The 23,470-nt window shown below is 51.3% G+C and overlaps 1 protein-coding gene across 13 annotated transcripts; it reads right to left on the bottom strand.

Annotated features, from left to right (window-relative positions):
- Positions 1-634: 634 nt before the first annotated feature.
- On the bottom strand, positions 635-22,914 carry SLC2A11 (solute carrier family 2 member 11). Of its 13 annotated transcripts, none has more exons than XR_008379387.1 (16): positions 22,652-22,801; positions 22,376-22,533; positions 18,494-18,742; positions 18,147-18,245; positions 11,538-11,698; positions 9,429-9,553; positions 7,694-7,823; positions 7,454-7,567; positions 7,011-7,159; positions 3,000-3,187; positions 2,778-2,888; positions 2,329-2,430; positions 2,181-2,256; positions 1,826-1,953; positions 1,160-1,621; positions 635-1,002 (listed from the first exon to the last, which is right to left on the bottom strand). XR_008379387.1 is itself a non-coding variant. In XM_053587064.1 (16 exons), exons 4-16 carry the CDS (start codon positions 18,560-18,562, stop codon positions 1,421-1,423), a joined length of 1,653 nt encoding a protein of 550 aa, XP_053443039.1. In that variant the 5' UTR covers positions 18,563-18,742; positions 22,041-22,155; positions 22,376-22,533; positions 22,652-22,801; the 3' UTR covers positions 635-1,420. The 13 variants fall into 13 exon arrangements, 12 of the variants coding, with proteins under 12 accessions (XP_053443039.1, XP_053443038.1, XP_053443037.1 ...); XM_053587064.1 differs by adding an exon at positions 22,041-22,155 and having other exon boundaries at positions 635-1,621; XM_053587063.1 differs by adding an exon at positions 22,014-22,114 and having other exon boundaries at positions 635-1,621.
- Positions 22,915-23,470: the final 556 nt, after the last annotated feature.

The raw sequence follows: 23,470 nt of genomic DNA, 5'->3' as shown, positions 1-23,470 counted from the left end.
TGTGGTTGTATTTGAAGACAGGGCCTTTGGGAAGTGGCTAGGTCCTGTGGGCAGAGCCTTCAGGAATGGTCTGAGTGCCCTTAGAAGAGTGCCCAGAAGACTTCCTCGCCCTCGTGAGGACAAGTGACAAGATGGCTGACTGTGAACCAGGAAGCAAGGCCTCGGGAGACCGAACCTGCCAACACCTTGATCTTGGACTTTCCAACCTCAGGCACTGTAAGAAATACATCTGTTGTTTATAGACCATCCACTCTATGGTGCTTTTTGCTTTTTTCATTTTAAAGACACAGTCTTATTTTGTGACCCCAGGTAGAGTGCAGTGGCATCATATCATACAGCAAGGTCAAATTCTTGGGCTGAGGTGATTCTCTTGCCTCAGCCTCCCAAGTAGCTTGGACTAGAGGCGCCCGCCACAACACCCGGCTATTTCTACAGATAGGATCTTGCTCTTGCTCAGGCTGGGGTGCTTCTTTTTTTTTTTGGCCGGGGCTGGGTTTGAACCCACCACCTCCGGCATATGGGACCGGCGCCCTACTCCTTGAGCCACAGGTGCCGCCCTGGGGTGTTTCTTTTTAAAAGCATCCTGATAAACTAAGATACAAAAGAAAGCAAAACATACATCTATATAATGATTTGTGTAGAAATGTTCATAGCAGTTTTATTCATGATAGCCAAGATTCAGAAACAGGCCAAACATCCACCAACAGGCAAACAGATAAACAAACCATGGTCTCTCCATCGAGGGGACGGGCGCTCAGCAATACAAAGGAATATATATTGACACGTGCAGCAGTGTCCCTGAATCTGAAAACTTGACCTGGAGCAAAGGTAGACACCAAGGCATACACACAGTCTGGAATTACACCAAAGTCTGCAAAAGGCAAATCTGAGCAGTAGTGACATAAAGCATTGCCTGAGGCTCCAGCAAGGGGCAGGAGAGGACCTTTAGGGTGATGTAAGTGTTCCATCTTCACAGTGGTGGCGTCTTATGGATCTGTCCATCTGTCAAAACTCATCAAAAGAATACTTAGAATGGTTGTTTGTATGGAAATTATATCTGTGTAAAGTTGATTAAAAAATCAGTTCCTCTGAAAACGTTTTTCTGATCATCCCCTCCCAAACTAGGTGAGGCCACCTGCTATACATAGTATAGGCATACCAACCACAAGCTGGGTTTTTCTTCCACTGCATTTCCCAAGTTTGTATTGTGATTCTTATTGTTTTCCTGCCAGTCAGTTGCCTCCAGACTAGAACTCCACTCTCCTCATGACGGCTGAGCCCCTGGCACCATGTCTGCAGGTGACAAGCGCTCACTAAACACCAGTGAAACAGGAGTGCAGGGCTGAGTGAAGGCCGAGGCCCTCGCAGGAGGCAAAGGCCGGATAGCAAGTGGTATTGGTCCCTGGCCACCCCTTTGGAACTAAAGCTCTGTAGAACAGATGACCTCTGGGCCTGTCCATGAGGGGCTGTGCGCCCGCCTGGAGAAGTTGAGTTTGTGTAATTCCTGTGAGATCTCTAGGAAGGTCTTGCCTTTGGTCTCGGGGAGGAACAAAGCAGTGTAGATGGATGCACAGACACAGACACCGAGGAAAGGGACGAAGAAGAAGTGGGACAAGCCCTCCTGTGGGTTCAGAGAGACCCCAAGACCTGTTGTCGGCTCCATGAGCCCCCAGAGCCGGTGACAGGTCATGAAGAGGGATTTTGCTCACACAAACCCACTCCCCAGTCTCAGCCTCCCTGGATGGAGGCCACCTCTTCTGGGGTTCTCAGGATGACAGGGGAAAGAAAAGGAAGACAGGACCCCCAGGGGGACAGGCAGACTCACCACCACAAAGGGGAAGCCCAACCCGACCAGGAAGAGCATGGTCCACATGATTGCCCCACAGACCATGTAGGCAGCAGGCCGGGCCATCTGGTCAAACAGCTCTGTGGCCAAGATCCCTGTCACCCCGGCTGCAAGGAGGGGCAGGGACAGGGATCTTCCAGCCAGGGCTCCTTGCCCACCTCTCCCCCACCGAGGCCCAGTCTGTAGGGGCCCCTCGGTGCTCTCCTGCCATTGCCTCCCATAAGCCACAAGGCTTGCAGATGACATGGCATTCACGCCCACCCACTGTTCACCCAGGCACCCCTTGTTCCCTCAGCAAGGGGAAGGAAGCCAGGAGCCCCTTGGGCCCACTCACCGGGGCCAATGCCAAAGCTGAGGATGAAGGCAAAGATGCAGGCCATGGCCAGGTAGGGCATCCCAGGGAAGGAGCCCTGCAGCACATGGGCTGGGTGAGGTGGAGATGAGCCCCCAGCCCAGCCACTGCCCTCACCGCCCCCAGCTACCTCCAGGCACAGGGCCACTGTGAAGATGCTGCCCCAGCAGGCCATCAGGCAGTACCCTCCTGTCAGCAGCACCCGCCGGCCCAGCCTCTCAATGGCCACACACTGCAAAAGAAAGGAGTAGTGACCCAAGCACCAGGCCCCAGGCCCCAGGGTGGGAGCAGGCGGGGGGAGGAGCCCTCCTGAAGGAGCTGGGGTGGGGCAGGAGACTATGACTTCACTAAGAATTTCTTAGAGAACTTTAATCAATCAATCAATTTCACTCAGTTTCCTCATCTTAAAATGGTGCTGTGAGTGCCTGGCAAACAGTAGGTGCTCAGTAGATGTTCTTGAAGTCACAGTGTTTTAACAGTAAGACAGAGTGAATGGCGTCAGAGGACTGTAGTCCTTGGAGTGCCAGCCCCTGAAGGTCCCTCCCCACAGTCTGGTAGATATGCCCCATCCAGACTCACGCTGACAACTGCGGAGAACAGCTCACAGCTCCCGGTTCCAATAATGGCGTACTGGACCTTCTCCTCCGGCACCCGCACCTCCCGGAACACAGTGGAGACATAGGCGTATATCTGCAACAGGCCGGCAAGGGTGGCTAGGAGGCCTCGCTTCCCTCCTTCTCCCCTGGCTCCCAAAGCTCCCTAGCATGCAGCCTCCCCCAAGGCCAAGGCTGCAGGCCTCACCATGTCATTCCCACAGAGCTCCATGGCACTGCCCAACACTACCAGGCTTGTCACCTGCCTCCTAAGGGCCCGATGCTGGAACAGCTGCCAGGGGCGCCAGGCACAGCGGTCCCGGCAGGCCGTGCCCTCTTCCTCCAGCTCCTCCAGCTCCCCCGTCACGTCCCTGGAGCCTCGCAGCCACTGCAGCGCTGTGCAGGAGAAGAGGGTGCTGAGCTCCCCCGCCCCGCTCGGCAGGTCCCCTCCCCATGTCTGTCTCTGTGCGTGTGTCTCTCTCTCCCTCTGTGTTTGCTTCCTCAGTCAGAGGGGGATGACCTCCCGGCCCCATCACCTCCAGGGCTGTTGGGAGGGTCAAGAGCTCCACAAATGAGAAAAGCCTTTCGAAAGTAACTGGGGACTCCATGGACCCATCAGACAAATTGCCCTTTTCATCCCCAATTCTTCTTCCCTCCATGCAGCCATGCCCTTTCTTATGTGAGTTTTTTGCAAGGCTGGTCTATACTCTGCCACTGGCTCTGGGCTCGGCCACGAGATGTGCTTTGGCCAACAGGATCAGGGCACGCTGTGTTCCAGCCGAAGCTCTGCCCACCTCTACTTCCTCCTCTGACACCATCATAAGAACATGTCAGGCTAGACCACTGGTCCCAGGAGGATGACAAGAGACTTGAGGACGAGGGGGTCTACTGGGATCAACCTAGATCAGCCAATGCCTCGCTGACCTGCAGCTGCAGAAGTAACCAAGACCAGCTGAGCCCTCCACCCAGACCCATCCTAGGTCAGCCAACCCCAGAGAACTCAGGCTGATGCTGCACAATGGCTTTTCTTTGCCACTGAGATATCAAGATTGTGTCTGTTAACAACAGAAAACACGTGGAGAAACCGGACTGGAAGTAGGTGCCACCATGGCAAGGACTGAGAAATATGGTGTTGGTTCCAAAACCAGGTAGAGGCCAGGCACGGTGGCTCACGTCAGTCATTCTAGTACTCTGGGAAGCGGAGGTGGGTGGACTGCTTGAGTTCAGGATTTTGAGACTAGCCTGAGAAAGAGCAAGACCTCTATCCTGAAAATAGAAACACTAGCTGGGCATTTTGGTGGGCACCTATACTTCCAGCTAGTCAGGAAGCTGAGGCAGGAGGATCACTTGAAGCCAAGCGTTTGAGGTTGCTGTGACCTACACCTACAATGACTCCACAGCACTGTCCCCAGGGGGGACGGAGTGAGACTCTGTGTCAAAAAAAAAACAAAAAAAAAACTGGGCAGAGGACACTGAGGAGGTTGGAAAATGAAAACCCATGTTATGTAATGCAGCAGCATCAAACAAAGAAAACCGACCTCACGGACTTGTGGACCTCAGCAGAGAGCTGTTGAAAGCATGCACGGGTTGCTTTTAGCAGATATTCTCAGCCTATTATAAATCATGAGACCTGACTAGTTTGCAAGTGGAATTCCAAGGAAACTAAATTTAAGTAAATTTTAATAATTCAATAAATTTGGGTTAAAAACAAAACAGGTTCTCAACTCTAGTCTCTCCATCTAGCAAAAGAGACTCAAATTAAGTTATAGCCCAAGACTGAGAGCAAAGATCAAATCCACAGCATGGCCAGGAAGCCAAGGACTCAGAATACAGACCAAGTCGAGGTTGTGACTTAAAGCCTCCTGGCTGGAAAGGGAGCTACCCAGCCTTACTGGGTAGGCACTAACAATTAGGTCTTGAAGAGAAGCCTGTCTCAAACTGGGGATGAGGCTCATTGGCACATAAATCAAATACATGGGAAACTCACACTGTTTTTGAGAAGAAGATTGTATTAGCAAAAGCGCTGCCAGTTTGGGACAAAAAGAGACTAGAATAGTTTGAAATATAAAGACTGAGGTGCCTGACCTGTAGAGGAAGACTGAGGAATTGGCTTACCCATCAGGAGCAGCACGTCTTGCAATGGCCTCTTCAGAAGGTATCAAGAAAGGTGATAGAATAAGAAAGCCTAGCTGGGCATTGTGGCGGACGCCTGTAGTCCCAGCTACTTGGGAGCCTGAGGCAAGAGAATCACCTAAGCCCAAAAGCTGGAAGTTGCTGTGAGCTGTGATGCCACAGCACTCTACCCAGGGTGACTTAGTGAGACTCTATCTCAAAAAAAGAAAAAAAAAAAGAAAGAAAGAAAAAGCCACTTCATAGGGTGGCACCAAGAACCGTGGAGACCCATAGCCTGGGAACCCCTTCCAGGGCTCAAAGCCAGGGTTTGACCAAGGTACATCTCCTACCCCCAAGGCAGGGGGAGCTGGCAGTATTTTCCCAGGGGCCACTTCAGGATGGTTATACATCAGTGACGGCTCTGTGGCTTGGTTGCCTCCTCGTTTTTGAAAAGAAAGTTAATTCTGGTTACCTTGTCTCACTTTGCACCACTGTATGCTGTGCGCAGGAGGGCAAGAGGACTTGTCTTTTGAAATCCCAGGGCTCTAGATCAGGAAAAGGCGCATGTAGACTTAAGGTGACCTTAAAATCTGGACCCTCATGCCTGATGCCATGACTAGATGAGACTCTGGGGGTTGAGGGATGGGATTAAACATATTTTTCCCAGGGAGAGACATAAGTAATAACTGTGGCCATGATGGTGAACTGAGAAAAGCCTATTAACGGCCCAGACATCACCCCTCCCTGAACCTGTGCCCCCTGCCACCAGTTTCCCCAGCTCTGACACTGGACTCAGCAGCATGTCTCCCCCTGGGCACCAGGGGACCAAAGGTTTGGAAAGTGCTTATGTAGGTGGATTTGCTTTCTTGAGTCTCTGCCATTCTCATAATAAGAACACTCCTAGGCTTGTTGGCACAGAGAGCGAGAGGAGAGATCCAGGGTGGAACTTCTCCAGCCCAGCTCAGCCCAGCCTGGACTGGCTGGGACCGGCCACTCTCCAGCCGACACCCTCAGTGCCGTGAGCCAGCCCAGCTGAGATTAGCAGAACTGTGCAGACAGCCTGGTGAGTAAATGAGTAAAAGATGCAGTAAATGATTGTTGTTTTAAACCAGAGATTTTGCGATTGTTCTTTGGGTTCTTGGGCATCTTTATTTTAGCCATAATCGACAAGAAACATCATCACCCTGGTTGGCGTTGGGCAGGTAAGGCTTGCACAGTGTTTCACCATCTGTGTGTGTGTGCACACGTGTGTACAGTTCACCCTCCCTTCTCTGCACCACCTCGCAGAGCACTTAACTAGGCTGGGTCTGATCCATCCCCCTGCCTGGCATTTAGGACAGTTCCTTGATAAAGAGTTCTATAGGAGGTATGGAGAGACTGTGAAATCCAGGCACAGAGAGAGGAATAGCTTTTCCCTGATAAACAGAAAAGAATGGCAAGAAACGGGACCCATGGACTCTGGTAAGGGGCACTCCTTGCTCCAAGGTGGTCTGGGAGCTTCAAAGCAGGGACTCGCTGATAGACCTAGTGGGCCCAGGCTAAGACAGAAAAGTGTCAGGCCTAGGCTATAATGGAAAAAAACCAGTGAACTCCTAGAAAATTTCCGGACTTCAAGCTTTCAAATGAAATGAAATAAGTCTAGTTCACTCCCAGGATAAATGAGAAAGTACTAATTGATTTCCTGCTTCTAGTTCATTCCCAGTTTCTTGCTTGGCTAACACCCTGGGACACAGACCAAGAAGTACCAACTGTCCCTGGATTGACCTTTAAAGAATACCAGGTGGGGAAATTACTGAAACTAAGATGTGTGGAGGGAAAAATATTAAAACAAAGATATATGACGTATGGCTAACTAACTATAAAATTCTGCTTCTGTACAATGCTTGCTTGCTACCCCACCCAGATGCACCTGGACAGCCTGGGAGCCAACCAGGATGCAGACCAAGCCTTAAAAACCCGACCCCTTAAGCACTCAGGGCTGCTCTCAGAAACCCTATGTTGGGACACTGAAGCAGTTGCTGGCCGGCTCTTCAATAAAAGGACTCTGCTTTGAATTTGGCTTGTTTGGCAGTGTGGTCTCTGGAGAACTCCTGGGCACAACACTCACCTGCTAGGCAGGCTTCGGTGTCTCCACGGTCAATGAGGAGGTAGCGTGGGCTCTCGGGGAGCAGAGGCAGGGAGATGAGCTGGAGTGCCCCAGGCACCACACAGCTGGCCAGCAGCAGGGGCCAGGCCTCAGGGCTGCCCAGGAGCTCCCTGGGGAGGGAGGAGGGGCCAGGCATGAAGTCTTACCTGTCTCCACCCCTAGGCCCTCCTCCAGCCCTCCGCCCACCTGCGTGCACCGGGTCCGCATTGCCCTGTGCCTCTTCCTATCCAGCTCTGGTGATGGACATCAGGACCCCTCTCACCCACGCAGGGACCAGGAGAGGGCAGGGCTGCCATCCCGTCTCATCCCCAGCAACTCATCTGCCCTGACTGAAGCCTCTGCCCTTTCCTCTTTCTTCTAGGGGTGACCAGGACACATTCCCCTTAAAAATCCCAAATAATTACCCTCTCCTATGGCAAGACCTGCTCTCTGCCCCCTGCTCTGGAGCGGATGGAAAAAGGGGATTCACACAGCCTGAAATCCGCTTTGCACATTGCTTGGACACATATGGGCACGGTCTTGGGGCCAGCGTGCAAAGAAACAAAGCCTTAATCCTCTTGGGGGTAGGGGAGAGACCCAGGTGCGGAAGGGTCTGCTTGGGCATCTCTGACACCACGCAGTACATGTGGGGGAGAGGTTCTTACCTGAGTCCAACCACCTGCCCCATCACAATACCCAGAGCTGTGAAGATGGCTGAAGTCATGGCCACGGCTCCTCGGAGCTCCTTGGGGGCACTCTCCCCCAGGTACATGGGCTGGACGCTCATGCTCACACCTGGACACATGCAGGGCAGGGTCACTTATGGCACCAGAGGAGACCCCACTCCCACCCCTCAGACTTCTGAGAACCATGCTATCTTTCTCAGAACAGCTTCCAGCCTGGTCCTTCAACACAGTCTCACAGGTTCACGGACTCTTCCTGGGTCCTGTCACTGGGACCTGAGTGTGAAGGGTTGAGGGGACTGCGTGGGGAGTGAAAGGAGGAGGGCAGGACTGCAGTCCAGGCGCCCCAGCTGGCCCAGGTCTCACGTCAGTGCTGTCACTGACCTCTCCTCGCCTCAGCTCCCCAAGGGAAGCCCTGGCACCCTCCCACCCAGCCAGTGGGAAAACAGAGAACTGGAGAGCACCCCAATGCCCACCCCAGATGGTACAACCTAGAAGCCCACAGTCCAGGGCCTCATGCACTGCACCCCCCACATGTATTAGAATATAAACAACAGCGATGTGTGTCCATTCTAATATACACATCACTGTGTAACAGTTCAAGGTCAAGAGGTGACTTGCACCCCCCCACCTGAGCCCAGGAGACACCTCCCATTGAGGACCTGCCCCTCTCCTGCAAACTGGGCAGAGAGAACAGGGAGGAAGGCAGCTGACGAGGAATCCACAGTTGCCCAGGCTCTTCTTACAATGGTTTAGGGAGGGAAGTCCTTCTGTGCTGGGCTCTCGGGGCATGAAAACAGAGCCTCACTTGCTTCCTTTCCCCTGGAGTGTGGGCTGCTCTTAGCCACTCATTTTTAACAACTGGAATGTGGAAACACCAATGGAGAGTGGACTGGGAGACCAGGACCGCCCACTGTGCTTACTCTCTGCCTCTGCCTCTCTGATCACTTACTGTGGGGGACACCAGTGGCCGTGTTATGAGAACCCACAAGGGGAGACCCACAGGAGCTGAGACTGCCTGCCAACGGCATGGGAAATCCTCCAGCCCCAGCCACACCTTCAGACGCCTGCAGCCCTGGCTGACAGCTTGAGCACAGCCTCGTGAGAGACGCCCATGCCAGGAGCACTCAGACTCCTCAGGACGCCTGGTTCCTGGCCCACAGAACTGTCATATCATACGTGTTGGTTGTTTTTTGCCACTAAATGTTGGGCTAGTTTGTTTCACAGGTATAGACATCTAATAGACACATCAACACCTGGCTGTGTAACAGTTCAAGGTCAAGAGGTGACTTGTAAATTGGAGCCCCCCAAAGCACATGCAGACGTTTTCAAAATTCCACTCCTTTACACAACAAGCCCCAGAAAGGGAGGCATTCCTGCAAGCCTGTTCTGTTTCTGTAGGGAAGATCAGAGAACTCACCCTCTATCCCTTTACACCTCGGCTTTTGGGAAACTCTTGGCAGAGTGTTGCTCAAACACGGGACTTCTGTGAGCATTAGTCTGGAGATGTTCATTCCCTTACTTCTGTATAATTTTTTCATTTTTATAAACCTGTTTTTAAATGCCTGCTCATATGAGCCTTTTAATATAAACCATATTTCATCATTTTGCAAAAGAGGTGGGCATAGAGAAGAAATAAATCAATGAATAGAGGAAATAAAGAAATAAAGGGAATTATGAATGAATAGGAACAGCGAGGCGGGAGATGCCCCCGTACCTGCACTGACTCCCGTGAGCAGTCTCCCCAGCATCACCATCTCGAAGGAGCCTGCTTTGCGGCTGAAGCCAAACAGGATCGCGGCAGCCACCACAAAGATGTTATTCACCAAAAGGGACTTCTTCCTTGGGGGAAGCGGAACACAGCAGGTGGGCTCTGGTTCAGTCCAGAGGGGCAGTCCCTGGGGACCTCTCTTTGCAATTCCATCCAGCCCTGACAAGACGCACAGACCTGTGTGTGAACTGTTTGAAGGAGTCTGCGCGATATGAATGGAAATGACCGCTAGTTACCTGGGCTTGTGCACACCAGGACCGCCGCTCTTTTCCTATAACACACCCCAAATTACTCTCCTTTCTGCCTGACCATGGCTTCAAATAACTGTATTTATATTTTATGGTTTCTTTCCCTTCCAGATTAACTGTTGTTCTCTCCCAAACTCCTTCATTTGGGGCCTCCTTGGGGGCGTTTGTGTCATGGGGGTGGATCCCTCACAGACAGACAGACGTTCTCCTTCAGGGATGAGTTCTCACTCTGTTAGCTCCTGAGACAGCAGGTGGTTCCAAAGAGTCTGGCAGCTCCCCCCTGTTCCGTTTCCTCTCTCACCCGTGGGCTCTGTCCACTCCAGCTACCCTCCACCTGCTCCAGGAGTGAGAGTAGCCTGAGGCCCTCAGATGCAGTTACCCAATGTCAAGTTTCTATCAGAATCATGACCAAGTGAACGTCTTTTCCTTACAAAGTACCTAGTCCTTCAGTCTTGAATGAAGTCTCTTGTCTTGAGGGAAGAATTCCTGCTCTTCCGTCAGTGGACTTTATGCTCAAGTACAGCTCAGCTTCCTGTCATTCCCCCTTACTGGTACTGGTGAAGCAGGTCAAAGTATATCACTAGTAATTTTTAAAGCCTGTAATAATGGCTTGTAAGAAGGAAAAGAGGGAAGTATTTTTTTTTGATAAACAATAAAATTGCCATTATGATTTAGTAACTTGTCTTGAATGAGTTAACAACTTGGGAAAAATTACCAACTTATGTTTAAGATTGATGTATTTGGCTGGGAGTGATGGGCTCAGTCCCAGCGCTGTGGGAGGCTGAGGTAGCCGGATGGCCTGAGCTCAGAGGTTTGAGACCAGTACAAGCAGGAGTGAGCCAGAGTGAAACCCCCTCTCTACAAAAAAAAAAAAAAAAAAAAAAAAAGCCAGGTGTTATGGCGGGCGCCTATAATCCCAGCTACTTGGGAGGCAAAGGGCAAGAGAATTGCTAAAGGAAGAACAGAAAAAGAAAACTTTAAACTAAGAAGACTGAACAAGCCAGCTGAAATTGAAAGCAAAAATTGAAAAAATAATGTATTTATAAGACAGCATATATTGTACTTAGTTACTGAATTAGTGTATACTGATTAACTGAAGTCTGAATTCTTAACCATGTAAATGCATTTCTGTATTAGTTTTGGGACATAAAATAATATCGCTGACACGCTGTAAACTAGTCATAGTTACACGAAATAAAATACTCCATTTAAAAAAATAAATAAATAAAGTACCTAGTCTTGGGTATTTCTTCATAGCAACACAAAACAGACTAAGAACGTTGAAAGATGTTGGAGAGATAAGGAAGCTGGAGCTGAGTGCGCTGGAGACGCCTTCCCAGAAGGACAGGCCAAACTCTGGGTGTCAGGACCCCCACACCACCCTGGTTCCTGCCCTTTGCAAGGCCTGCATTTTAAGCACTTTCTTTCACTCTGTGAACCGTCCCAGTATCCTTCCAGTTATTACAATTTTTGATGACGTCAGCCAGAATCAGTTTTTCTTATTTTTAGCCCAAGAACCACATCACGCGCATAGTAGGAATGCAAGGCCCAGTGAGAAAACACATGTTTAAGGTCAAGGAGCACCTGGGAACTAGAAACCAGGAGTCCTCCGAGCACGCTCTCTTTCCTCTGTCAATCACCCTGGGAATGTGACTCCCAGGGGAAACCTCTGGCAGGGTTAAGAGACTGGTAAGAAGCTGGTCTGTGCCTGAACACGGCCGGGCATCTTCCTTCTCCCACCCTCCTCAGCCTGGAGCCAGGGAAGCCCTTCTTTAAAGGCATTCAGTGCTACATCAGACGCACTTACCTTCCCAGTGTGACGGCCAGCGGTCCTGCAAGCAATGCTCCAAAGAGGCCCCCCAAGGGGTACAGAGACACGATGAGGGACCACACTAGCAGAATCAGGTGGTCAGGCAGTGGACGGCCAGTACGTGCCCGCCATGTCTCATTGGTGAATTCCTGAATGTGCTGAGGACGGAAATGCGAGTCAGCTTCCTAGGGATGGGACAGAGGGTGCTAGACAAGACAGGCCTGATCCCAACAGGGGTCCAGGGCCCTCCAAGACAGGTGCCAAGAACAGACACTGTGCCTCCTGAGTTCGATTTAATCCAATTCTGACACAGTGCACCGGGCAATAGCATCCAACTCCACAAGTCAAAGGGCCTCAGTCCTGCAAGACTGAGTCCCCACGTCCCTTACTTCAGATGCCAACTACAAGTACAACCTTCCTGTAGTTCCAACCAGCCAGCCATCAACTGGGGGTGCTATGACCCTCTCCTTGAGGGTCTTCTTGCTAGAATAGCTCACAAAACTCAGGAAGGCATTTTACTTACATTTACCAGTATCTTATAAAGGATACAATTCATAGCCGGGCATGGTGACTCACACCTGTAATCTTAGTACTCTGGGAGACTGAGGCAGGTGGATCCCTCGAGCTCAGGAGTTCAAAACCAGCCCAAGCAAGAAGAAGACCCTGTCCCTATTAAAAATAGAAAAATTAGTCAGGCATGGTGGTGGGCACCTATAGGCCCTGGTACTCGGGAGGCTAAGGCAAGAGGATTGCTTTAACCCAGGAGTTTGAGATTGCTGTGAGCTATGTTGCCAAGGAACTCGATCCAGGACAACAGAGTAAGACTTGTCTCAAGAAAAACAAAAAGGATACAACTCAGTAACAGCCAGACGAAAGAAACAAGTAAGGCAAGGCCCTGGGAGTCCGTGCACAGAGCTTATGCCCACCTTCCCAGAGCCTCACAAACACAAACCGCATTAGATCAGTCAGGTAAGATTTTTCAGCATTGGGGTGGCGCCTGTGGCTCAATGGGTAGGCTGCCAGCTCCATATACCAAGGGTGGCGGGTGCCTGTGGTCCCAAGCTGCTTGGGAGGCTGAGACAAGAGAATCGCCTAGGCCCAGGAGCTGGAGGTTGCCGTGAGCTGTGACGCCACAGCACTCTACCAAGGGCAATAAAGTGAGACTGTGTCTCCAAAAAAAACAAACAAAAAAAAGATTTTCAGCATTCCTCCCCTTCCCAGAGGTCAGCGAGGGGGGTAGGAGGTTCTGATCCTCTGATCACTCAGCCTTTCTGGTGACCAGCTCCATCCTGAGGTTATCTAGTGACCCCACCATAGGTTACTTCATTAAGATAAACTCAGGTCTGACCACAAGGGGCCCATTACAAATAACAAGAGGTGCTCCCACCAGGAAATCCCAAGGGTTTCAGGAGCTCCGTGCCCAAGCTTAAAGATCCAATACATTTCTTATTACATGGCACGCTCAGAATCCACTGTCACCCCTTCCTACCCTGCTTATATCCCAGGAAGCAGGGGCCCCCTGGCTGACCCACTTCCTGTTGGACTGGGCCAGCAGTGAACACCAACGAGACATGGGAGGAGGTGTGAGGGAGGGAGTAGTGTCTGTGTGCCGCTGCCTCCGCCTGAGATCACCTCCGGCTGGCTGGGACCCTCCACTCCATGGGCCCTTCATCACATGGCTCTCTCTTTCCCTTTGGGGTACTGAAACTGTCCTTTATAAAATTAATAAAGGGCTACAAGGTGGGAACCATGGCAGACGCGTAGTGTGTGAGCATGTGACTATATAACCAAACATTGTCCCCTACTTTGCTTTCCTAGCATAGCTGCTCAGGAGTCACACAGTTGATGGTCACGAAGATTCTTAACTTTCTTAGTTACTCCCACATCACCTTGTAAGGCCTAAAGCTACCTTCTGAGGTATTTCCCACTCTCTGCACTCCCATGGATTGCACAACCCATCTCACACCAAGAAACTGACTTGGCACAAGAAGTCCATTTCCACAGCTCGGCGCCTGTAGCTCAGTGGTTACAGTGCCAGCCACATACACGGAGGCTAGCAAGTTCGAGCCCCACCTGGGCCAGCTAAACAACAATGACAACTGCAACAAAAAAATAGCCGGGCATGGCTCGGCACCTGTGGCTCAAGCGCCTACGGTGCCAGCCACATACACCTGAGCTGGCAGGTTTGAATCCAGCCCGAGCCCGCCAAACAACAATGATGGCTGCAACCCCCCCCAAAAAATAGCCAGGTGTTGTGGCGGGTTGAGGCTCTGTCTCAAAAAAAAAAAAAAAAGATAGCCACGTGTTGTGGCGGGCGCCTACAGTCGCAGCTACTTGGGAGGCTGAGGCAAGAGAATTGCTTAAGTCCAAGAGTTTAAGGTTGCTGTGAGCTGTGACACCACAACACTCTACTGAGGGCAACAGCTTGAGGCTCTGTCTCAAAAAAAAAAAAAAAGACATTTTAGGCTTGGTACCCATAGCACAGTGATTACAGCACTAGCCACATACATTAAGGGTGGTGGGTTCAAACCCAGCTCGGGCCTGCTAAACAACTGCAACCAAAAAAATAGCCAGGCATTGTGATGGGCACCTGTAGTCCCAGCTACTTGGGAGGCTGAGGCAAGAGAATCGCTCGAGCCCAAGAGTTGGAGGTTGCTGTGAGCTATGATGCCACAGCACTCTCCCAAGGGCAAAAAAAAAAAAAAAAAGAAAAAAGAAAAAGCCATTTCCACACACTTGTGGTTCTGCCTTGAACCCAGCCCATTAGCAGACCCAGCTGGCTAGCCCTTTGCCTGCCAAACTATCTTTTTTTTTGTAGAGACAGAGTGTCACTGTACTGCCCTCGGGTAGAGTGCTGTGGTGTCACACGGCTCACAGCAACCTCTAACTCTTGGGCTTACGCGATTCTCTTGCCTCAGCCTCCCGAGCAGCTGGGACTACAGGCGCCCGCCACAATGCCTGGCTACTTTTTTTTTTGTTGCAGTTTGGCTGGGGCTGGGTTTGAACTCGCCACCCTCGGCATATGGGGCCGGCACCCTACTCACTGAGCCACAGGCGCCGCCCATGCCAAACTATCTTTATCCCAAATTCTCAGAGATAGATTTGAGAACTTCCTCATGTCTCCCTGCATGGCGCCTGTGATATTAAACTTTCTCTGCTGTAACCCCTGCTGTCCCAATGAATTGGCTTCCTCTGGAGCTGTGAGCGAGGGACCTGGTAAGGTTCTAATAGCAAAGGTGCTGCAGAATCTGCACCCTGCACTCTCCTTGGCTGGTGTGTTCTCTCTGCCCCGCTGAATCCTCCTTTGTGGTGTCTAAACCTACTTTGACTTATCTTGGGCATGCCAGTCTTTCTTGAAACCCTGCCTGGGACAACCCTTCGAAGTACTCTGTTAAGTACACACTACTTTTCTCATTGTAAGACTGGGAATAGACCCTGAGAGCTGAAATGACTCGCCCACAGCATCAACCACATGTCAGGATTGGCACCCAGGTAGTTCAGACTCCTCAGATCCCCACCCCAAAGGTGCAACCTCAGGTGACTGGATGACAGCCTCATGGATAGCAAACACCATGTCTGGAAAAGACCTGGACACCCCTCTCTTGGTTACAGAAGAAATATCAGTCTGAGGCCTTCCAACAGAATGTGGGTTCAGCTGTTGAGTCAGCTCTCCTTTGCCCCAGCCAGCTCAGCGAGATGGCTCAGTCTGGTGTCTGCCAGCTGCCTCTGTGGGGAGGAACTGTCTGATAAGAGTCAAATGAAGGAACTCACGGGGGAAAAAGGGAAAGTACCAAGCCTTACCCTTCTGATCCTTTATTTTATTTTAATTTGTTGCCCTCGGTAGAGTGCCACGGTGTCACAGCTCATAGCAACCTCAAACTCTTGGGCTTAAGCGATTCTCTTGCTTCAGCCTCCAGAGTAGCTGGGACTACAGGCGTCCACCACAATGACTTTTTTCAGAGATGAGGTCTCACTCTGGCTCAGGCTGGTCTCGAAGCTGTGAGCTCAGGCTATCCACCCACCTTGGCCTCCCAGAGTGCTGGGATTACAGGCATGAGCCACTGGGCCTGGCCCAATCCCCATCCACCTTAACCCCTGTCCTCACTTCCTTCTGGAGTTCAGCTCACCTGCACCCACAGTGTGGGAATAAAGGCTGATGTTGTCCACACAGAACTTACACTCCGTTTCCCTTCATTTCACGTTTCGGAATAATCTTTTATTTTCGGTCTTTGATCTCTCACTGTCCAGGAAAGCTGGGACCAGGGCCAATCTCCTCTGACTTTGGCTGGAACCCCTCAAGAGTGACCACCGTAGGGCATGGGGGCTCAATTCTGTAACCCCAGAGATTCAAGAGACTGAGACAGGAGGATCTCTTGAGCCAAGGAGCTGGAGGCTGCATTGAGCTATGACTGTACCACTATATTTCAGCCTGGGCAACAGAGCAAGACCCTGTCTCTTAAAAACAGAATAGAGGCCGGGTGTGGTGGCTCACACCTGTAGTCCCAGCGCTGTGGGAGGCTGAGGCGGGTGGATTGCCTGAGCTCAGAGGTTCAAAACCCATATGAGCAGTAGTCAGCCAGAGTAAGACCCCGTCTTTACCAACAATATCAAAAACAGCCAGCACCGCAGGAGAAAGAAGAAAATCAACAAAAAAGGAGTACTTCAAACAAAGACGAACAAGCACACTGAAAGTAAAAAAAAAAAAAAAAAAGAATAGAAAAAGGAATGACCATGAAGACCATTGCTCACTCTGTTATCTGATCCTTTTTCAAATCCTTTTGGTAAATTTTTATTTTATTTTAAGACAGGGTCTCAACTGTGTTCCCCACGCTGGTTTCAAACTTCTGGCCTCAACTCCCATCTCAGTGGCCTCCAGAGTTGCTGGTATAACAGGTGTGAGCCACCTGCCTCTGCTCCAAATCTAATCCAGCTCTTCATCCTGCGCTACCCCCCATGACATCTGCTCACTTGGCCTGCTTTAGCAAGAGTTCTGTTAGGACAGTTAGCCAGAATCCTTGGTCTCCTTTGAATAAAGTCTTCCTTACTGTTCTTTAACAACTGTCATTAGAGAATTTTTTTTAACTGTTAGAATAGTATTTTAAAACACCATTCAGGCGGCGCCTGTGGCTCAAGGAGTGGGGTGCCGGTCCCATATGCCGGAGGTGGCGGGTTCAAACCTAGCCCTGACCAAAAAAAAAAACACCATTCAGCAGGGTAGTGGGAACCTCTGAGCCTGGGAGAGTCTCCACTGCGGGTTTGGTGACGCCTGCGGGAGGTAAAGTCTGACAGCATCCTGGACGGATGGAACCCTCTCCAGTCTGTCTGCACTGAACTGAAGGGTTGCTCAAATGCCTAAAACTGAATAAATAAACAAGCCAATGCAGCTAGCTCAGCCCTCCCTTTGTAAACGCTCCCATTTCATACTTTAAGGGTGAAAGTGCCTAGAAAGTGCCCCACCTCCACCTAGGACACACTCCTTTGGAGGAAGTTCTCTCGCTGCGGCCCCTAGGGCCCTCATAAAGATGATCACCTGACCCAGACCTGGCCCATGTAAGTATTCCGCCCTCCTGATCACTTGATTAGGCTAGGAGTGGGCATGTGATCCACACCAGCCGATCAGACTTTTATGTGAGCCATGCCAGCCAATCAGACTTTTCCCAAACCTAGTGCTAATAGGGAAGGCTTTTTTTGGTGGGGTGGACTTATCCTGGCAAGAAGCTTCTCTTTTGCTCCCTGGGTATGAGAACAAGGCCAGGCAAGGCAGGAGAGCCACAGTTCTGTCCTGTTACTGCAGCCCACCCCCACCCCCTCCACTCTGTGTAAGGCCTTCCATCACATCACATCATTCCCAGTTTCACCACTAGACACTGAAAGCAAACCAGGAGAGAAAAGATGGGCACAAAACTGCCAACACACAACATGAGAACATTGCACAGAGGGCCGGGGATGGAGGAAGGCTGCAGGAAGCCTGGGGTATCTGGGGTGGGCTTCTGCTTCTGCAGGTGGGGCAGAGGAATGGAAGGAATCTTTGAGGAATGGCTGTGTCTTGGAGATTCGGGGAAGTACATTTAACTTGCTTTGGTACCAAGTTGGGGGAAGATGGGATACAGGGAGGAGGTTCTGATTCCAGGAGACCTTGAACTTCAGGTGGGTGAGCCTGTTTTTATTCCTGTAGGTACTGGTGATGGTGCGGGGGGGGGGGGCACAGTTTGTTTCCGGGCAAGGGAGTGGCTGGACAAACCTAAAGAAATCCAGAAGGGGAGGGAGGCCATTGAGGAGGCTGGACCAGAGCTGGGTCCTGGCAGATACTGAGAGAGATTGCAGGTAATTAGAAAGGACTTGGTCGTGAGAGGGAAAGAGAAACAAGACTGACCCCTCATTAATAGGTGGAAGGGGCAGTCATCAGCTGAGATTAGGGACTCAGGGGGACATGTAGTTTTGGGGGAGGATGCAGAGCTCAGTTTGAACCTGCAGGAACCTGTGGGACATCCCAGTGGGAAGGAACTCATGGGACACAGCGCCACCAAGTGGATGGGATGCCGCACAGCAGGCAGCTCTCAATCTTTACCCAGTACCTCACTGACAGTGGGCATGAAGGGTCCATACCAAGGTCGGGGCATTGATAATGGAGAGGTTGTAGCCAAACTGAAAAGTCCCACCAATGCCAGCTGCACAGATGGTCAAGAGCAGGACCCTGCCCTGAATCTGAGGAGACAGAAGAGGGCAGAGTGATCAGTTAACAACCTCCACCTCCCTCCCTGGGCCACACCTGCTAATTACAGCATTGCGATTAATTTTAACTAGGCGGTGATGTCCTCACTTTGCAGATGAGGAAACTGAGGCACAGATTGGAGGAGTTACCTGGGCCACATGGCTGGCAGGTAGCAGAGGAGCCCAAGCCTTCGGCTCTGAGTCCAGGCCCCCACTCCGCCCTCACCCCAGCCATCCCTCACCAGCATTTTCCTGAGATGGAGATGGGGAGCAGTTCCTGGCCCTCGCTGCTGGGCTCCCCCTGAGTGCATCTGCTGTGTTCTGGGAGGACAATCCCTGAGCTGGAGCCACAGGAGAGTGAAGAACCACCTCCAGCAGGACAGGAACTCCTAAATGCCAGTGACTTGGCCCAGGGAAATGCTCTCCAGCAGAGTGGCCGGGCTCCAAGGATCTGGGCTGAGCTTCCTTCTTTTGCCTCCCACCAGTGTGGTCTGCAGTGAGGATAAGAAAAAGGGCCACATGGGTCCCACTGCTATGTCTGTGCAGTGCAGCAGTGGGCAGCCTTCATTCTTAGAGCAAAGAATCAGCACGGACAACCCAAATTTAAAATAAAGTATTTCGTGGGCTGTGGATAAGGGTCAAGGCACAGTGTAAACCACAAATCAGGATAGGTGCCCAGGCTGACAGTGATAAATGTAATGCCCCAGCAGGAAAGATAATCAACAAAATTTGCTTGCATCCAGCATGCCTCTGCAGATTCCTTGCCAGAGCCTGAAGCTTCCTCTCTCCTGCCTTCAAACACAGGAGGATCTGGAACTGGTTCACTCAGACGTAACAGGACAACTGGGTAACAGGTAACACAAGATGCAGCCCTCCAGAGCAGTCCTGGACAACCAAATCAACACTTGCCCATCTCTGAAGGCCATTCCAGCCAGAGAGGAAGCACAATGGCATAAAGACATCAGGAAGCTAAACTACGAGTTAAATGCAAGTGTTTTAAAAAATTACTTTGTCAGGCGGTGCCTGTGGCTCAAGGAGTAGGGCGTCGGTCCCATATGCAGGAGGTGGCGGGTTCAAACCCAGCCCCGGCCCAAAACCACAAAAAAAAAAAAAAAATTACTTTGTCTTTTTTTTTTTTTTTGTAGAGACAGAGTCTCACTGTACCGCCCTCGGGTAGAGTGCCGTGGCGTCACACGGCTCACAGCAACCTCTAACTCTAGGGCTTATGCGATTCTCTTGCCTCAGCCTCCAGAGCAGCTGGGACTACAGGCGCCCGCCACAACGCCCAATTTTTTTGTTGCAGTTTGGCCGGGGCTGGGTTTGAACCCGCCATCCTCGGCATATGGGGCTGGCGCCCTACTCACTGAGCCACTGGCACCGCCCCTAAAAAATTACTTTGTCTTAATACAACCTTATGTGTTCTGAAAAAAAAAAAAAGCGAGGGGGCCACATGTATACAGGTGCAGGGACTTGCGGTCCCAGCGAGCAGCTGAGAGGCAGTGTAGGTACTGGGGTGCCTGGTCCCAGCGCTGCCCTTACTCCCTTACCCTCTCTATATCACTTCCTTACCTTGGATCTGGAAATAATGATGCCTACCCCCAGCTGGGTACTTGTGAGCAACTCGCTCTTGGTACCATAAATCATCAGTCCCCAAACTTTTTTGGTATCAGGGACTGGTTTCATGGAAGACAATCTTTCCACAGAAAAATTGAATCTGACAGGAGGCATCTGATAGGAGACAGCTCACAGGTGATCCGAGCAATGGGGAGCAGCTATAAATACAGACGCCACTTTGCTCACCTGCCACTCACCTCCTACTTTGCACCCCGGTTCCTAACAGGCCATGGGCCAGTAATGGTCCACAGCCTGGTGGTTGGGGACTACAGCCATAAAGGACAGTTTTTCACACTAGTGCAACACTCTTAGAGTGGAGGGAAGAATTCCTCAAGACACCAAGACTTAATGGACTCAGTACCCCGATGCCCCATCCCATTTAGTTGGTATTATTTTAGGGATTCTCAAAACGATATTTTTTATGATTTTTTATTACAGAATGACATGTTTGGAAAATTCAATATTCTGTGTATACCAAAAGTTCTCCACTCCCCCAAAAGCACAATAATGAAGTGATTCCCTCAGATGTTTTCATAGGGATTTGCAAAGTACTTGACTTGACAAAAATCAAACTGTTGATCTCTTTCCCCCAAATCACTTGTCCTGGGAAATTGTCCTGCAGATATAAAGTCCTGCAGTCCAATTTATTGTTATTTTGAATACTTAAAATACAAGTTTCATGAGAGAAGGATGTTTGGCTAAAAGTTTTCTGAAGAATTTCCAGAATCTGTGGACTATTTATTCACTTATCAGTCAAATACTGAGTGGGAACAGGTACAGCTGAGGAAGAAACAGTGGTGTATTCACCATTAGGTGAGACACTGTGCTTGGGGGTAGGGGAGGACAGTAAGTGGCTTTGGCGGGCAGGGTCCTACTGAAGACAGGGAGTGACAGGGACCCTGTATTACTAGGTATTACTAGGTTCCTGTAATACCTAGTAACTTTTTTGTTAACTGGAGGTCATAGGCAGAAGCCTGGTGAGAACCCCAGAGTCTGGTCCCACTGGAGTGGTGTCAAAATGAGAACTCCCCTCAGACAGTAAACCTGAAGGGATCAGCAAGATACAGTGCTGATGACAGCTGAGCCCATGTGGCAAGGGATTCTGACAGGTCTCCAAGACCACACAAAATGGTTTAATTCAAGAGCATGGAAGGCTAGGTGCCATGGCTCACACCTGTATTCCTAACTCCTAACATTCTGGGAGGCCAAGGCAGGAGGATCCCTTGAGTTCAGGAGTTGGAGACCAGCCTGAGCAAAAATGAGACCTTGTCTCTTCTAAAAACTAGAAAAAATTCCCCAGGTATTGTGGCAGGTGTCCGTAGTCCCAGCTACTCAGGAGGCTGAGGCAAGAGGATCACTTGAACCCAGGAGTTAGAAGTTGGCTGTGAGCTAGGCTGATGCCAGGGCACTCTAGTGTGGGCAACAGTGTGAGACTCTGCTCCCTCCCCCCTCCAAAAAAAAAAAAGCTTATAGAGAAAAATGCCTGGTCATGGTAAGCATTTGAATATTAGCTCTGATGGTGATTACTGATTCAGTGAGCAAATATCTATTGCTCCCCACTATGGTCAATAAACCTACTATTCTAGGTCCTGAGGACACAGCAGTGAACAAAAGACAAAATATGTGACCTCAAGGAGCTTTCCTTCCAGCGGGGCAAGGTAAGCATAGTCAGCTGGTGCTAGAGACTTAAAGCGAGGAAGGGGACAGGTAGTGTAGGAACGGGGTGGTGAGGCAGGACACCAGGTCAGAGCCAAGAGGGAGGAAGAGGCGAGGGTGGGAAACAGTCACAAGACGGGGAGAGAGGCCAGGACTGCAGTGCTGGGGGGAGGTACTGCCTCGCGGGTATCGTGACCCCCAGGAGGACCCAAGGACTACGCAGGCATCTCTGGGATGCTAGACTGGGATGCTCCGGGCCCGATAACCCCGCGCTGGCCTACAGGTCATCCCTGGGCATGAACAACTATTACGCTCCTCTGATAACAAGCACGGTACTTCTGTACGTTTGATACCCTCTCTTAACCCTCCAGGGCGGGCAGTTCATGGGGGTTTGTAATCTCTCATCCGAAACGCCCAGCCTGGAAAATTTCAGAATTCAGACCTTTCCCGACCGTGGGAGGGCATCGGGCGTTCGGAGGAAAAGGGACCCACCAGGATCTTCTGTCCCAGGGAACTCACGGTAGTCAGCGGCGCGCTGCAGACGGTAGGCAGGGCGCATGCGCGCGGAGCGAGTCCGAGCTGGGCGTGAGAACCTGGCGCATGCGTAGGGAGCGTTGCAGAAGCGCAGCTCAGTCTAAGCAGGTTCAGACACACAAGTGCAGTGGGTGTTGCGGGAGGTCCGACAAAATGAGGGAACGCTCAGTACCTACTGGTGCCAAGCCGAGCCGACTCAAATGCAGGAACAGTGGGACTCAGAGCCGTCCGACCGCAGGCGGAGTGCAGCTGAGACGCATGCGCAGGCCCACCGGGTTTAAGGGGGAGGTGTTGGGGATGCGCCGCTGCCAGGGGCTCACCTGGGTCCGAGGCCGTAAGGCTGGCTGCTCATTCTCCATCCGGGCCTTTCCGCAGCTCTGAAGCTGAACGGCCACTCACTCCATAATCAGCCAAAGCCTAGGGCTCATCTCTCCAGACCAGGAGGGACCTCTGGCCCGAGGTCGTCACGGCCGAGCCCCTGTATTCCAGGTCCCAGCAAGCGACGCTATTCGTCGTGCTTCCCGAGTCCCCTCCCTCTCTGCCGCCTCTGAGCTGAATCTCTACGGGTGCCCCCAGCTCTCTCGTCCGACACCCACCTGTGCGTTCCCTCGGCTCGGCCTCCTCTTCTCCCACCTGCTGCCCGTGATTCTGCACAGATACCCCCACCCCGCCACACACGGCCTCAGTTCGGACGACCCCAACTTTTCCCCAGAGGACGGGCAGAATTAGGAGGGACCGAAATGCCGACCCACCAGTCTCTGGGCGCAGGCATCTGTCTGTCCCGGGCAGAGGGAGTGACTTGGCGAAAAGCCGAGACGGCTGCCGCCTGGGGATCTATAGCGCGAGAGGTGGGGCCGGGATTCTTGAGGCGGGATTAATGTTTTATTCGTAGGTCTGGTGCGATTCCTGTGCCTGTAATCCTAGCACTCTGGGAAGCTGAGGGGAGTGGATCATCTGAGCACAGGAGTTAAAGAGCAGCCTCAGCAAGAGAGAGACCCCATCTCTAAAATAGCTGGGCTTTGTGGCCGGAGCCTCTAGTCCCAGCTACTTGGGAAGCTGAGGCAAGAGAATCACTTGAGCCCAAGAGTTTAAGGCTGCTGTGGGCTGTGACGCCACGGCAAATCTACCAAAGGGACAAAGTGAGACTGTCTCAAAAGCAAAAAAAATCTTTTATTCCTCAGGGCTTCTGGGCTCTGCATGGATTCCAGGAGGTGGACAAAGTGGCTGAAACCAGACATGACAATGCTATTTGTGGTCTTAAAAACACAGAGCTGGAAGTGACCTTAGGAAGTCATCTGAGCAAAACCTGTGATAGGGGGCGCCGGCCCCATATACCAAGGGTGACGGGTTCGAACCCGGCCCCGGCTGAACTGCAACCAAAAAATAGCCGGGCGTTGTGGCCGAAGCCTCTAGTC

The sequence above is a fragment of the Nycticebus coucang genome, chromosome 4 (assembly GCF_027406575.1).
Source record: "Nycticebus coucang isolate mNycCou1 chromosome 4, mNycCou1.pri, whole genome shotgun sequence".
NCBI classification, from domain to species: Eukaryota; Metazoa; Chordata; class Mammalia; order Primates; family Lorisidae; genus Nycticebus; species Nycticebus coucang.
Note: the sequence above shows the minus strand (reverse complement) of the source record. Positions and strands in the feature narration are given on the sequence as shown.

Bases quoted from the DNA above. Each gene is read 5' to 3' on its own strand.
- SLC2A11 (XM_053587061.1), bottom strand. From the start codon at position 18,562: ATGCACTCAGGGGGAGCCCAGCAGCGAGGGCCAGGAACTGCTCCCCAT. The intron at 7,568-7,693 runs GTAAGAACCTCT...GCTGGCCCCAAG, and splicing joins GGGCAGGTGGTTGGACTCAG to ACCGTGCCCATATGTGTCCA. The intron at 2,889-2,999 runs GTGAGGCCTGCA...GGCCTGTTGCAG, and splicing joins AGCTCTGTGGGAATGACATG to ATATACGCCTATGTCTCCAC.